General features: G+C 44.2%; 1 protein-coding gene and 1 pseudogene across 2 annotated transcripts; one reads left to right on the top strand and one right to left on the bottom strand.

The window, feature by feature from the left end:
* Window positions 1-2,073: 2,073 nt before the first annotated feature.
* On the bottom strand, window positions 2,074-10,990 carry MRPL12 (mitochondrial ribosomal protein L12). Of its 2 annotated transcripts, none has more exons than XM_061615905.1 (5): window positions 10,685-10,990; window positions 9,136-9,322; window positions 8,856-8,930; window positions 3,093-3,230; window positions 2,074-2,456 (listed from the first exon to the last, which is right to left on the bottom strand). In XM_061615905.1, the coding sequence occupies exons 1-5, from the start codon at window positions 10,735-10,737 to the stop codon at window positions 2,340-2,342; spliced, it is 570 nt and encodes a 189-aa protein (XP_061471889.1). In that variant the 5' UTR covers window positions 10,738-10,990; the 3' UTR covers window positions 2,074-2,339. The 2 variants fall into 2 exon arrangements, with proteins under 2 accessions (XP_061471889.1, XP_061471888.1); XM_061615904.1 differs by lacking the exon at window positions 10,685-10,990 and adding an exon at window positions 10,273-10,648.
* Window positions 10,991-12,297: 1,307 nt separating this feature from the next.
* LOC133379846 (methyltransferase-like 26 B) lies at window positions 12,298-15,469 on the top strand (annotated as a pseudogene).
* Window positions 15,470-15,711: the final 242 nt, after the last annotated feature.

Genomic DNA, 15,711 nt, shown 5'->3' with positions numbered 1-15,711 from the left:
TTCCCCTCACCCCCTTCTTCCTTTTCTCTACTCTCTCCTCCCCCATGGTCACTTTTACCTATCCTAGCCATGATTGCACAGGACTAAATCCCACTGAACTCATTAAGCATGCAAATGATCAGACCTGCCTTTTCCCTCCTTCCCCTCTCCTCTCCCTTCTTCTCCTCCCCTGCCCATTCCATTCTTCCCCCCATGGTCAGTTTTACCTATCCTAAACATGATTGCATAGGAGCAAATCCCACTGAACTCAATAAACATGCACATGACCAAACCTTCCCTCACCCTCACCCTCCTGCCTGCTCCCCTCCCCATCCTGTGGTCAGTTTCACCTATCCTATGCATGATTGCAGGGAAGTAAGTCCCACTGAACTCAATAAGCATGCAAATGATCAGTTCCTTCTCAGCAAAGTTGCACAGGATCCCATTTCTTACCTCCCGGATTAAAAAGCAGGGAAATTCACTAATAGCAAAAAACGGATATCAACTGTTTAATATAGTTGCTTCCTCCCTGCTAAAACAAGATCAGCACAGCATGTCTTGTTTCTGTTATTTGGGCTGAGTTCAGGTGTTGCCACCACTCACCATATGCTCAGAGGCACGTTACCAAATTCTTCCAAGCTACACAGGAAGCGGATTGGACTGTGAAAGCCCAACCCAAATTGTGTTTGCATTTTGACAAATTTATAGGCCAGTACAATATCTCTGAGAGGAGGCCAGGTCTCCTGCTCCCCTGGTGCATTCACTATAGCTGTCCAATTTCCCTGCTTTTAAAAGTTTGATAGAAATATCTGTTGGCTATTGGTACATTCTTAAACTGCAAGTTTTCTTTGCGTATTAGTGAATATGAGAGCATAGGTCCTCTGCACAACCACTTGGATGGCTGGGATGCATAGGACAAAATATTCTAAACTGGTTCTTCATTAGGAGTATTTGCATTTTGTACTGCATAAATTTAGTTGAAAATGCCCAATCAGGTACTTGCAAAAAGAAACAAAAACATTAAGAAACTCCTTGCCTCTTAGGGAAAAAACTGTAAGATCGGCCATTTTCAGAACAGACTGCTTGGAGCTAATCAAGTTTTCATGAGGTTGAGAAAGGCAAAAAAGTGTAACAGCAAAAGTTGTCAAATATGACACTACTTTCCTTACCTACCCCCACCAAATATTACTCATGGCCAAGCTAAGGTGAAAGGTGCAACAGCATGGACATTGGACTAAGAACCCAGCTCTTTTTACCGGGTGTCCTATCTAAAACAAACTGAGAGGATCCTTTCTGGTCACTTCAAAATGGTGTAGTAGAAAGGGACACACTGTTATTTCTGAACAGAACATAGAATAGGCCAGAAGAGGGTCACTGTATCCCAGAGGCCCTTCCTGTTGTGCTACATTCCCTCCAAATACTGGCTTTGCCAACACTGGCCTCCAAAATTCCTTGAAACAAGAGCTACTGTTTTTGATAGATTTAGCTGCCCCGCCTCCATAAGGGGAAGCTACAAGCCAGCAAGTGTCCAGCATTAGGAAGAGCTGAGTTATACTACAAATCACATCCAATGGGGTTGAGGGAAGGAGTGTAAAACTGATCTGCTCATAGTAAAGAACGGCCAAAAATTCTGGAAGATGGCCAGAGAGGAGATTTTCCCACGAGCTCAGGTTCCTGATGTGAAAAACAGGTTATCATTCAGGCTATCTTTGTATGATGGGAACCTGCAGAATGCATTGTCCCTGCCATAGCTTAACCTGGGGCAGAAACCTTAACCTGTATCTGCTCCACCACACTTTTATGTAAGGAGAGTGACCTCTTTGGTTGTATCATGCGTCTTCTAGTGCAGCCTTCTCCCAACCTAGACTACAATTTCCATCAGCACCAACCAGCACACAACTGTGGAAGGCTGTTCTCATGGGTCTCATGGGAAATGGCAGCTAAGAGAGCGCCCCTGAATACCACACAGAACCCCAAGATGAACTGTTAACAGACTCTGGGGCAAACACACATCAATGAGGGAGCCTTTTTGGACAGAGAAGACAATGACCCTGGCATGCAAGAAAGTCTTCGCACACATTTGTTCCACAGGCATTCTTCCTTATGTATATTCTTTATAGATTCAGTTCTTTGCAGTGTTGGTACAAATAGCAGACCTCATTGTGCTGAAGATGTTTATCATGCACTGGGCCATCTCAGTGGAAAACCCCATTCCAGAAAAAACAAAGCAGGGAACAGAGTTTCTTGGAACGGTACAGCACCCTCCACCAGTCAGCAGACAATAAAGCTGAGGGTGGGCAAGAGAAGGCAGGCCTTTCCCCTGCTCTGCTTTAGTCCTTCGGCTGACAAGGCCGACCCATTTATTCCAGAACCACAGTCCCTCCTGCCGCCTCCAGAGCAGCTTTGATTTTCTCTGCTTCCTCTTTAGAGATGTTCGCCTTGATCTCTTGAGGAAGAGACTCTACCAACTTTTTTGCCTGCAAGAGAAAGGGTGCAGCTCCATTAAGTAAATGAAAGGGATAATGCTAAACTCAAGGAAAAAGTGCTGCCTGCTCCCAGTATTATGGGACCCTCTGTGCTTTCCCCGTATTTCCCCACTTGGAGGATAACTCATCTTAGAATACTGGCCAAACAGAAGCATCTCCTAGGCTAAAGCTGCAGCATTAATTTTCAGTTAGTTGCCTTCCTGGCAAGAAACAGCAAGCTATTTCTGATCAGAGTCCAAGTGCTTAGAAAAATTATCTTTGGATCATCATGATTCATGAGGGACCTTGCCACTAGCTGGCACCATCTCAAAGGATGCCAATTCAGTTTCACTAACTCTACTTCCTCACTTTCTTCACATGAACATTCCTGTGGCTCTCTCTGTAATTTGCTACCCCCAAGTGGTATAACCGAGTATTGATAGCAGGGCTTGTATGTATGCCAAGACCTAAAAAGGAGACACTTGCATCCACATTAAACGCACTTGCACCCACATTAAATGCACCAAAGTAGCCCAATTAGATATGACTGCTTATTACTTCTTATGTGGTTCAAGTAAAAAGGAACTTGCCTCCTTCAGGTCTTAACTCAGTCATCTGCTGAGAATGCTTTGAGCACCATCTACTTACCTGGACAAGGTTAAGGCCTTGTATATAGTTCTTCACCTCCTTGATAAGTTTCACCTTCTCTGCAGCTTTCATTTCAGTCAACTTGACTGTGAAATGGATCTTCTCTGGCTTCTTGGGCAGCTCTTCCTCTTCTGCTGCCTAGCAGAAAGAAGTAAAATAACCCACTCACAATTTGCAATGGGAGCTTGACCGTCCCATCCTCAAGGCTTCATTAGCCAAGGAAAGTACCAGTGTTGTTCTGGCCAGAGATGGAGGACAAGACCTCACTAGACCTGCATCAGCTAGTACTTCCTTAAGTTCTCTATCTAATTGTGTTAGACTGTAAGACAGCTGCTAGATCTTTATGCTAGTTGTCCTTTAATCATAGGAAAGGAAATGGTAGGTCAGCCCTTTCAATTAAAAGTTTTGCCTTGATTACACACCAGCATTTTATTGTTGGAAGTGGCCAAATTAGGATATCTAACCAGCTGCTGGGATGTAACAGCAGGTGGATGACTACTGACTTCAAGCCCTCATTATGAGCCAGAAACTTATGATTGTCCACAATAGAAAATAAGATGCTGGACTAAATGGAAGTTTCATCTGATCCAGTGGTGCTCTTATGTTCTTAACCAAGCAAGGATAATAATGTATGGCAGCCTTCACAAACAGCCTTCACCTGGGCTCCTGATGGGAGGAAGGGCGGGATATAAATAAAATGATAAACAAACAAACAAATAAAAAATAAACATGGTGGTCTCCACGTTTTGGACAACAACTCCAGATGGTTGTTATAAATCAAGACACCTGGAGGGTACCAGGTTGGCAAAGGCTGCTGTAAGAACATTGTACTGGGACACTCCCTGGGGGAGGGTGAAATACCAGAGTGGGGTATAAGTAACCCCCTTTGAGAAAGGAGAAAATCTGATGGGAAAATCATGACATTTAAGCAGTGCTTGCCTGTAGCACTGAAAGTGTGTGTGTGCAGTTTATGCAAATCCCTGCATTTGAGTCAGGAAGCAAATCTCAAAACAGAGCTACTATAAATATTGCCCTGACATGGGTACTTAGAAAAGATTAGTAAGGGGAATGTTCCACAGACAGCTGTGGCCCAAGGAGTTGTTTGGAAATATGTGATGCAATGGTACCCTCTTTGTCATGGACAGATTATCATCTGATAAAGTGCAAAAGCTTGTACCTTACAACACTGAGAAAACACGAGGGGACAGAAAGAGAGCGACACAACTGGTTTTTAGAATTCTGCAAAAAAATGTTGTTGATCTGAAGGGCTATTCTGTAAATAGCCCTGATGGTCTCTGGAATAAGAGGTTGGCCTATCTCCCATCTCATCATTAAAGGCTTGCTTTCCTGGAGTAACTTAGGACAGTTTGGATTTTGGCAACACATCTAACACGCAAGTAGCACAAGAGCTGACTGCATCTAACAGCATGTGGAACAGAGCTTATTGGAAGGGATATGCCATGGCAATCGTGGTAGTGAAGAATCATTCTTCTCTGCCACCACAGTATTTATATCTGCAGTGTGTTCAGAATGATTAATCACTTATTAAGTCCTCACTCAAAGCACCCACACTGAGCTATCTGCAGTCCATTGTGCCATGTTTCCAAATAATGATGTCAGCCTGCAACCAACTTTTTAAAGCATAATTTAGGTAAGCGTTACTTTATTTAAGTATAATCTTTAGTACTAGTGCTTTTTACTCTTTAGGTATGTTAATGAATCTGTTGGCTTTCACAAAATTGTATTTTGCTTCTATTTTATTAGCAGCTTATAAGACAAAAATATAAAATAAGCACGAGGACAGTGATACCAAGCACAACAGCTAAAAGTGGATTGAACCTATCAGCACAGGACTTCACACACACCTCATTCTGCTTGCTGGATTTCAGTTGTATATTCACTAATAGGCAAAATACCCTTGCAGTTTAAGAATCTATAGCCAACAGATATTTCTATCAAAATTTAAAAAGCGGGGAAATTGGGCAGCTCTAGTGAATGCAGCAGGGGAGCAAGACACCTGACCTCCTCTCTGAGATATTGTACTGCCCTACAAATTTGGAAAAATGCAAACACAATTTGGGTTGGGTCTTTCACAGTCCAATCCACTTCCTGTGTAGCTTGGAAAAAGGGAGGGGGAGCAGGGAGAGGATAGGAGGGAGTAGGAGGGGAGGGCAGGTTTGATCATTTGCTTGCTTATTGACTTCAGTGGGATTTACTCCTGTGCAATCATGCTTAGGATAGATGAAAATGACCTGGGGAGGGGGAGGAAAAGGGAGGGGAGAAAGGGGAGGGGAATACTGGGTGGGTGGACACTGAGCAGAGGGAAAGCCTTTTTTCTTTCTAAAACAAAAACATTATTAACAGTATAATTATTTTTCAGTGTTTTCCTCACCTTTTTATTCCACAGCAGACACATGTAATCTCCCACCCTAATGTAAACCAAAGCTGTCCCTGGCCACATCCACACCAGACATTTATTCCACTTTAAACAGTTATGGCTTCCTCCAAAGAATCCTGGGAAGTGTAATTTGTGAAGGGTACCGAGGGTTGTTAGGAGATTCTATTCCCCTCACAAAGCTACAATTCTCAGGATTCTCTGGCAAAAGGGGCTGACTATTAAACCACTCTGGTTGCTGGAGCTCTGTCAGAGGAATAGGAGTCTCCTAACAACTCTCAGCATCCTTCACAAACTACACTTCCCAGGATTCTTTGGGGGAAGCCATGACAGTTTAAAGTGGAATAAATGTCTGGTGTGGCTGTGACCCCCTGATTAGCCAAGCCAAACAGCTGTTAGTCTGGCTTTTATAACACTAACAGTTTGTTCTTACTGAGCATGCCTATGCTGTCATGGACTCCAATGTTAATTTTCTTAAATTAAATCAGCCATGCATGACTTTTAAACCACAGAAGGTCAGAGTATGTCACAAGGTCAGCAGCAGGATTACATGTACTCTGTGAACATGGCTGATTTTTAATTAATTTCAACAAACTATGAGCCCACTGACAGAAAAAAGTCCAACAGGGGTATGAATTATTTGACTCTTGTTTTAGACTTTGAACTCTGGATTCTCTCCAAGTGTTTTGTGTATTGCCATGAAAAGTGGTTCCCAAACTGTGGGCCGTGACCCCCAGGGGGGCTGCAAAGTAATCTAGAGGGGCCAGAAACAGTAAAGAAATGAATTATTTATTACTTCTTTTCAAAAGGTCTTCACTACAGTAGGGCCCCACTCATACGGCAGGTTAGGTTCCAGACCCCCGCCGGAAAGCAAAAACTGCTGGAAAGCGGATCAGCTGTAGCGTGGGGGTCTGGAAACTAACCCGCTGATCACACCAGAGGAGAAGATCAGATCTTCCCCTCCTTGGGCGCGATCAGCTCAAGCGGGGGAGTCTGATCGCGCCAGAAGAGGAGAAGATCAGCTGTAGCACACTATAGCTGATCTTCCCCTCCTCTGGTGCAATCAGCTGGAGTGCGGTGAGCTCCAGCCCTCCCCTCCAGCTGATCGTCAAAAAGCAGGGCCCTACTGTACCTGGACGCTGTCTGCTCCCCACTGCTGCTGCAGATGACACCTTCCTCTTCCCCCAAACGAGAGGGGAGGACTTTGCTGAAGTACCAGAGCGTCTTTTAGGCACGCTGAGGGCAGGCATCTACCTATACCACACATGGCAGATGCCAAAGGAGGCTGGGGGGGAGGGGTGCTACCAGAAAGAAGGGATTACTATCCTGACTCCTTGCACTGCCACTGCTGACGACGCCTTACTCAGAATGAGAGGAGAGGGCTTTTTGTGAAGCAACAAGAAGGCTGTAAGGAAAGGCTGCTTTCCCCCTTCCTTCCCGACAGCCAGCCTGCCTACCTTTCTTGACTCCTACTTTGCTGCCACCTCTGTTTAAAAATTATTCTTATTTGCAAGGCTGCCTAGATGAAGTCAAGCAGTGAGGAAGCTCAGGACTTGCTCGCTCCCTATCTCTGAGGCTAAGTGTGTGTGCCAGTGTCCCCCCTTTCTTCCACCTACATTCTGCCCCCCCACCTATCTCTCCAAGATGCTGCAGCAGTTGAGAGTTTCCCACCTCCCACGTGCCCAAATATATGCCTGCCTGCAGATGCTTGCAGGAGGGACAGGTGTGTTTGTATGCACTCATATGTCTTCTGCTCCACTCTCATTCCCCAAGTGCATGCTAACCAAGTTATCAGTTCTGATGATCATCCCAAGGCCTAAAAGCACTAGCCCCCCTCCTCACCTATCCACCCTTTTGTCTTTACAATCTAGCATCCCTACCACTACCACACTGCTACTTCTTGATTATGATGATTTTAAAACAATCTCAGCAGGTTGGCTGAGGCTGGGGTCCACATACTGCAGCTGAAATGTATTTATTTATTTATATATTATTGCATATTTTATCCTTACACCAACCTTGTGAGATAGGTCAGGCTGAGAAATTGTGTCGGGTCCAAGGTCACCCAGTGGGCTTCATGGCTGGGTGGGGATTTGAACCTGGATCTTAGCCCAATACTGTAAACCACTGGTACATCTTCAGACTGTCGGGGGGAGGGGACAGGAAGGGGGTCCCAATTTGACTGGACCTTTGCATTAAGAAAAGAAAGCAACACCTCCCTGTCTGCAGGGGGCTTTTTATGGAAAGCGATATTTGGAGATGCGATTTTGACAAACAGCATTTTTTCAATAAACAGAGACTAAAATTATAATTTGTGTGTGTGTGTGTGTAGGAGGGGTTCACGAAATTTTTTGAGCTTAAAAAGGGGGTCCCATACTCAAAAGTTGGGAACCACTGACTTAGGGGGTTAGTAAGCAAGCATTTCTGAGTTCAGAACTATAAGTTTTGTAAGGTTTTGTTTTGAAATAAGCTTATGGGAAGCAGCAGAATGGCATGGGGGTATTTTCAATTTGACACCAAGGAATGTGAAACATCCATGCTGGCTATAGTATACAGCCACACTTGTGGCTGTATAATCAGTAATGCACAGGAAAATGTCATCAGACAAGTGAGCAACACTGAGACAAGCTGAGTAAGGAGGATATTTATAGGAAAATGCCAATACAGACCCACTATAGATACAGAATACTAGCAATGCTGCTTAACTCAGGATGAACCTTGGAGTGTGGAATTAGACAGACAAGTCAGCTGCCCGGAACTATAGCTGTATGGAGCGGGTGGTATACCTCATCTCACTTAACATTGTCCTAGAAGGAACAGATTGCTTTTTCCTTTTTCTAAAGATACAGAGAGAGTGTTCCCAGACATTCAGATGTTTATTGCAATCTTGCAACTCATTATTAAAGCCAGGGGCGGGGAACTTGTGGCCCTCCAGATATTGCTGGACTATAGGTCCCATCATCCCTAACGAATGAACATGCTTGTTGGAGCTTCAGGAATTTGAGTCCAACAACATATGGAGGGCCACAGATTCTTCATCCCTGATCTAGGGGATCACTGCTTGCCCATACTGCTGCATTTTTCATGACACTGCAGCAGCTCTGCTTTTCCTTCTTATAAAGCCACTAGTTACTACTCATGTTAAATGGAGGGCAATGACAGGCTGGCTGTATGCTTAGCCCAGCAGCCTTAAGCAAGCTACCTGTGGAGTCAACATGCCTGCCAAGCAATACTTTGGAGCCTTCAAACACAATTCTCTGAGCAGCATGCTCATTTGTTGGGCAGGTACAGTTTTCATTCAGATGTCTGCCCACCCGTAATTGCTACTCAGCCCAAGTAAACAACAATCAACAAGGTTGATCCCTTACTGGAGCTGCTAGTTGCGCAGATGGCATCATCCCAGCCATTGGCATGAATCCCATATCTTGGATCTTGAGGGTTTTCTAAAGAAAAAGAGGACACATTATTAGTCAATTATTAATAACTCTTCCATATCACCTGCATTAGAGAAGCAGGGAAAGGAATTCCAAAGCACCCTATCCCATCTTTACAGAAAAAGAGAAAGAAACAACCAACACAGTGAACGGTCTGCTGCCCTGCTTTTCCCTAGTATGGCAATCACCCAATTTCCCATGCAAACATTGGCACCTTCAGCAGTTCATTGAGGTCAGAGATCTCCAACAGGGTGAGGCTAGCAATGTCCTGAACTAGCTGCTGGATCTTCGGTGGGTATTCTTTGGGAGCATTATCTAGAGGTGGGCTTGCCAAGGCCTCACTTTGCTGTGAGCAAGAAGCCTTCAGCATCCTGACAGCACAGGCTCGTGGCTGATGCTGCCTGTAGAAAATCAGATAAGAGATTGTCATACTTCATGTTTCGCAACATAAAGATATATGCCAGCATCAAATGAACAAGAGAAAGTGAACAAGAAATGGTGAAGCAGTCCAGGTGAGGGGAAAAAAAGCAATATAAACACAGATTGCTGTAGGTGCTACTGAGAAGAAAAAAAGACACAGCTCCCAGGAGCAACAAAACTGCAATACAGTAAAGTTTAAGGAATTGGCCATATTAGAATGCATTTTAAAAGCTTTAAGTATTTTCTAATGTGAGGTATTAAAGTGTTAAAGCGTAAAGTGTTTTCTAAGGTGAGGATTTATTTTCACACCGAGATGCAAGTTGAGGAAAACTCAAGCAGATGGCTGTTAAAAGAGCAGGTGAAGTATAGTACAGAACAAGCTGACTTCAATCTTGCATGGTCTACTTAAAAAAAAAGGCTCCCTCTATCCCATAAATATACTTTGAAATAACAAAGCAAGAACACATATTCAGATTACCTTAAGAATTAGGGCACAAGAAATCTGTGTTAAGTGATCCTAAATATGCACTCTTGCCTATAACATAAGAATTGCATTAGAACAGACCAAGGCCCAGCTAATCTAGCATTTTTCCCAAGAATCATCTACAGTTCAGTTTCTGTCTTCTGGTTCTGAATGGCAAATTTCTCAAACTTCTTGTTATACACATAGCTTTTTTTGCTGTTAGGAGCTGGATTGTTTTTCTTCCCTCTCAAAAATACCTACACCAATAGCACTAGGTGATCGACACAAATTAGTCAGTGGCTGACCACTGGCTACCTTCTACCCACTGCTGGTGTAATGGCCAAGACCAAGAGCCATCAACCAGGAAGTTCCTTATTTTAAGTCTTGCCACAGCCATAAAACCAACAGGTGGCTTTCAGCAACAGGGCACCCCTCGCTTAAGAAACGGGGATAACAACGGTGGCCTACCTTTCAGGGCTATTGCAGGGACTGTGAGAACAAAGTATCTGAAGCACTTTGAACATTCTACGTCTGTCTTTAAGCATACCATCCCTTACAGGACGTGCTTAAAAAGCTGTACAGAGAAAGCGAGCATCGACCCCCAGTGGCTCCTTAAGGGCTCAGGGGAACCTCTGCTCATTTCACAGAAGCGCCGCGTCCTAACCACGAGGTTCTACTGTGGAGCGGATACCCAGCCACAATATAGGGAGCGGGACGAGCTCCTCTTTTTCCCTACAAAGACCCAGCGCGCGGGGAAAGGCGGGATTTCGTTGGAGCTTGGTTCACGTGAACTCGGGTGACCGCGACCTTTCCACTCGGGCCTCTCTGCTCCCCACGACCCCATCCCTACACATTACTCCCACGGGTCTCCTCCTCATACCGCAACAGTAGGCGGATAGCGGTACCGAGCCGGCCCCCGGGCAACATGGCCATGGCGGTAACTCCAGGTGGCGGCAGGAAGGAAACACCGGCGGTCTCCACCGTCTCCAGCGTGCGAGCTACAGAGGGCGCCGAGGGACCGCTCTACCCATGACATCTCTCTGGTTAACCAAAGCGCCCCAATCACTACTGAGTCTACTCTACGACGCTCTAGCCAGCCAGCCATACATCTCTGTGGTTGACGAAGGGGACGTTCCGATTTCTGCACTGTGCTAGGGATGAAGACTCTATGGGAACGGACTTGTTAAACAAACACGGTCTCCCATACAGCTAAACTTCGCCACCCGGCAGGCATTGCGGCACTCAACAAGGGTAGATGTAGCAACGGCCGAAACAACGCGGGATTTGGTAGCACGTTTTGTTATAATGGGAAGAAAGCTTGTGTGGATCCTGCAGGGAGACGATCTGGATGGAAAATGATGTTCCTGAAATCTTCCTACTACTGAGCTCGGTTGTCTGGTGGATTAGTTAGCATGGAGACCACAGTGAGATTCAAAAGCTGGAAGCACATAATTTGATATTACCAAATCTACATAATAAACAATAGGGTGCCGGGAGGGGGTAGTTAAAATTTGGCCCAGCACGATGGTCGTGAAGGTAGTTGTCAATCTGCAGGATGTTTCCCAAGCCTCTTAGCAGCCAATAATTAAGCTGAGGCTGATTGATACCTGAGAGAATTCTCCGGAAACTGATCCAGATTATATTTTTTCCTAGCATTTTAGTGATGTACAGAGTTAACTGTGACCTGTATGATTATTGTTATTTGAGATATCACACTACTGGTGTGCTAAGATATGCTAGTGAAGTACTATGTGGGTCAGGGATCCAGGAAAGCTTCCAAGGAATGCTGTACATCAGAAGCCCCACTGCAAAGCTAGTCCTGCTCCCTGACGTCTTTTTCAGTGTTAACTATCAGGCGGATGCCTTAGTTGTATTGTTTTCAATGTCTGTGAAAAACTTCTTTGTTTAGGCAAGCATACCCAAAAAATTTTATGTATATTTATTTTTATCTGTAGTTTGATACTTTTCCTGGTTCAGGAATATCATTGTCAATTTGGTATTGATTGCAGGCACTGTATGTTAGCCTGTGGAACAAACTCAGACAAAACGTGATCTCATGTAGTAATGCTGTTAAATGATATGTTTTTGTGATGCATTTGTACATAAACAAAAACTAAAAAAAAGTCAAGATTCCAAAGACAAAGTGTGACTAGATAAAAACAACAGAGGTGTGGCATCTTAAAGGATAACAAGTTTATTGCAGCATGAGTTTTCTTATATCATCAGATGCATGAAGCAGACAGACACCTCAAAGCACAAAATGACATTTAATTGAAAACATTTGGGGTTATGCTGAATCCTTCAGCAAGATTGCCTGAGCTACAGGTGTAGGGGCAACACGTGCCTTTTCTTCTCCAAACAAGTGAATCTCAGTTTAATTTCCTTTGCTTTAATAAACTTAGCTTAGGCCATCTTTGTAAGGCTGGAAGCATCAAAAAGCAGACAAGTCCTGGGAGAAGAGAACGAGGCAGCCTATCTCTAGCAGCCGCAAAGATGCTGGTTTCTCCCATGGCTGACAGGAACAAGGAAACCATCCTGGAAGTGCTTGCCAACTATGTGGATGACAAGCCCAGCTTTTGGGCTAGAACTGGGATCTGGGACAGGACAGCATGTGGCAACCCTCAGAGATCAGTCCAGCTTCTCAAAAGAGGTACCCCAGGGCTTGTGATGCCAGCAGGGAATGGATGCCATAGTAGAGTGTGGATCATTCCTTCTCTTAGCTATTGCTATCACATGGCAGAGGTGTTATTACAAAATCTGCACTAAAAAGCTGCGGCTCTTTCAGTCCTAGACTAAGGCAGAGGAGACTGTTAAAAATTGAACACAATTCCTCGTATTCAGTGGCCTGGAAATGCAGTTCAATAAATGGCTAGCCCAGCCTTTCCCAACCAGTGTGCCTCCAGATGTTGCTGGACTACAATTTCCATCTTTCCTGACCATTAGCAATGCTGGTTGAGGCTGATGGGAGTTGTGGTCCAACAACATCTGGAGGCACACTGGTTGGGAAAGGCTGGGCTAGACTGTCCATGTTGGACAGACCCTAGCTCTGGGTGCATTCTTGGTAAGTGAAGAAGGGCAGTTGCTGCAGTAGTAACTGCATGTGTATATCCCAGCAGAATGGCCTAAGTGTGGTGGGGACACCCCTTAGAGTTGTATTATAGAACCTGGCATTAGATATGCCCAGGTAGATGCACTGTTTAACTGCTGGCTTTAATACTTGGTGTTGCTGTGGCTGCTTAGCCTGGGTCTGTGGCATGTGGATAGATTAAAATTAAGTGTGGGTATTGTGTGCTACATTTCATTATCAGAAAAGAACTTTTTAAAAAAAATTGTATGTACAATAAGGGACATTTATTATATTGCATGGGAACATAAAAAGAAGGGACCATTGACAGCTTTAATTTTGGGACAAACCCCAAGTTCAGGGTTTTTTCCAGATGTTCACTGCATTTTATTTTATGTGCAGTACTCCTGTAAACTGCTATTTGCATAACATGTAGAGGGATGAGGGTAACATTATAATGGGAAGTTCTGAAGGCAACAGCTGTGTTGCAGGACAGCCTTTTTAAAATAGCAAATGGCCTGTGCAATAGACATCTGGTGCAACCAGCTTCAGCCAACAGATGAAGTAGAGGTGTTATTTTTTATGAGAGAGGGCATTGTGGAAGGAATTCCTTTTCAAATAACATTAATATTTCTAACAGACATTACTTACCTTCTTGGGAGGGATCAGGACAGAAAATGAAGGATATAACTCATAAGGCCATGGGTGGTGGTGTCAGTCTGTTGTTACTGATGGCAATCAGTACATCACATGCACTGGCCACTCAGTGCCTATAATGTACACACAGCTACAATCTACTAAGGAGTCACATTTGAAATCTTAGCACTGTCGCATGGGAGAACTAATTTCCTAGTAACTAAATTGTTACGGTTTTTGAGTGCTGAAAAAAAAGTGTCCATCCCTTTAACATGTAGAATCAGAGTTGGATGGATAACCCCTTGTCTAGACTTTAATCTCTCCCATTAGTATCCTACTATATTGCCTGATGGCATTTCAAACCAGTGCTGCTTGTTTTGCTGGGGGGAGTGGCTGAGGAGTCATTCTTCTCCTTCTTTATGATGCCTTAAAGAAAAAAAATAATCCCAATCTTTCTCCACAGCATTTCTGCTTACATCCATGCCACCAAGGTGACTAATGTGCAAGAGCCCCTGGCCATAGATATAACACAGCCATGGGACCAGTGGGCTAGCCTGGGTCGAGGCTGTTGTGACTTCATTATTATAATAAATCTGATACACATAACTGACCGAGGTCTGGAGGTATGACATAGGAACGCTTATGCCAACAGTACGAGAATTGACCCCTGCACAGGATCTTAGTATTTTGTTATAGGCACTGTTTAAAGGCATAGGACAACTGCTGAAACCTGGAGGCATTTGCTTGGCCTATGGGGTGAGTATAGGAAAGCCATTCATTAGTCTAAGCTCCATGGGACATCAATCCTAGGCAAAGACCATCCAAACCAATCTGAACCGTATACACCTAATGTTGCCTTCAATCCATTAAGTATGTGAATTTATACAGTTGAGATACATCTGTGAAAGATGGGGGAGGACTAAGGAAGACAAGTTTTAATAAAACTCCATCTGTAAAGGACCAGGATTTGCGGGCTAGCAGAATTGTTCCTTTACCACAAGGTCTAAAGCTGAGATTACTAATCCTGGCTCTCTTTACCCAAGCACAGGGACTGCCTTGTTCCTTTTTGATTGGCTGGGAAGCAGCTTGATCTAGTGCTGCCCCAAAGGCCTCTAGCTCTTTCCCAAACTTATTCATAAATCTTGCAGCACTATTCTAACCGTGTCTACTTATCAGTCCTATTGAATTCAATGGGGCTTACACCCAGCTAAGTGGAATTAAGATTGCAGTCTCCTTACTGAACCTTTGGCCTAAGAACCCCATAGAATACTCTGTCACTTTGGTGGCCTGGGTAGCGATTCTCACTCTGCTTCCACTCTACAGCCCTTAATGGGATCATAATTCCATTGTGCAATCTACAACTGGATGAAATGGTCCAGGCCAAGAATGTTAAGAGGTGAACAAATGGATCTCATCTCGTTTCCATCTTGTGCTGACCACCAAAGCCTGAATACGGTGAAGGTGCGATAGGGAAAGGCTACCTGGAAAGCTTCATTTATTTCCTCTCCAATACATGTAATAGCACTGACGGACAATAGGGCAAGACTGCTTTTAGGTCATCTTCCTTGCCTAACACAGGGATTGTGTTTAGCCTTTAGCCTACTGTTTCCCTTCCTTAGGATAGGTTCTAAAGATTTAAGAAGAAAGCCTATGTTCTACTTTTAAAGCACCACACTTTTGAAATGACAGGAATCCTGAGTGGGGACTGGGACGTGAAGGAGCTTTGTCAACCGGTAAACAGCAATGCACTCCGGCTCAAGCGCATGGTAAAGAGGCTGAAAAGCTGTTACAGTCACCTACTCTTAAATTCCCAGGAAGGAAATTTCTTCATTTCCCTCGTAGACTTCCATGTTGCTTGCACCCCATTTCATCCTCTCTTGTACGATTACTGTGTCTATTTTTCTTCCTCAGCTGGAGATGCCTGAATATATTAAATGCTTGATACTTTGGAGGAGGGAGTTATGATCTTTGGTTATTCAAGAGCTGAAGGAGAATCAATATTTATAGGAAGGATGTGAAAATTAAATTTGGAAATAAGAATGGACGCTTCTGCAGGTTCTTTGGGGTTCAGGTTTTAGGCATGGCTTTAGGAAGCCGTTCTCTGTGCCGCTCTAGGATGATGAATGCCTCTTATATCCACTTCTCAGACTGTTTTGTATAGCAGGTGCCTACTCATGCAGAGACTAAAACTTTTAACCCAAGGCCTA

The sequence above is a fragment of the Rhineura floridana genome, chromosome 3, assembly GCF_030035675.1.
Source record: "Rhineura floridana isolate rRhiFlo1 chromosome 3, rRhiFlo1.hap2, whole genome shotgun sequence".
Classification (NCBI taxonomy): domain Eukaryota; kingdom Metazoa; phylum Chordata; class Lepidosauria; order Squamata; family Rhineuridae; genus Rhineura; species Rhineura floridana.
Note: the sequence above shows the minus strand (reverse complement) of the source record. Positions and strands in the feature narration are given on the sequence as shown.

Bases quoted from the DNA above. Each gene is read 5' to 3' on its own strand.
- MRPL12 (XM_061615904.1), bottom strand. From the start codon at position 10,349: ATGCTTAAAGACAGACGTAGAATGTTCAAAGTGCTTCAGATACTTTGT. The intron at 3,231-8,855 runs GTAAGGGATCAA...TCTTTCTGCTAG, and splicing joins CTGCGCAACTAGCAGCTCCA to GCAGCAGAAGAGGAAGAGCT. The intron at 2,457-3,092 runs GTAAGTAGATGG...TTTCTCTTGCAG, and splicing joins AAGGCCTTAACCTTGTCCAG to GCAAAAAAGTTGGTAGAGTC.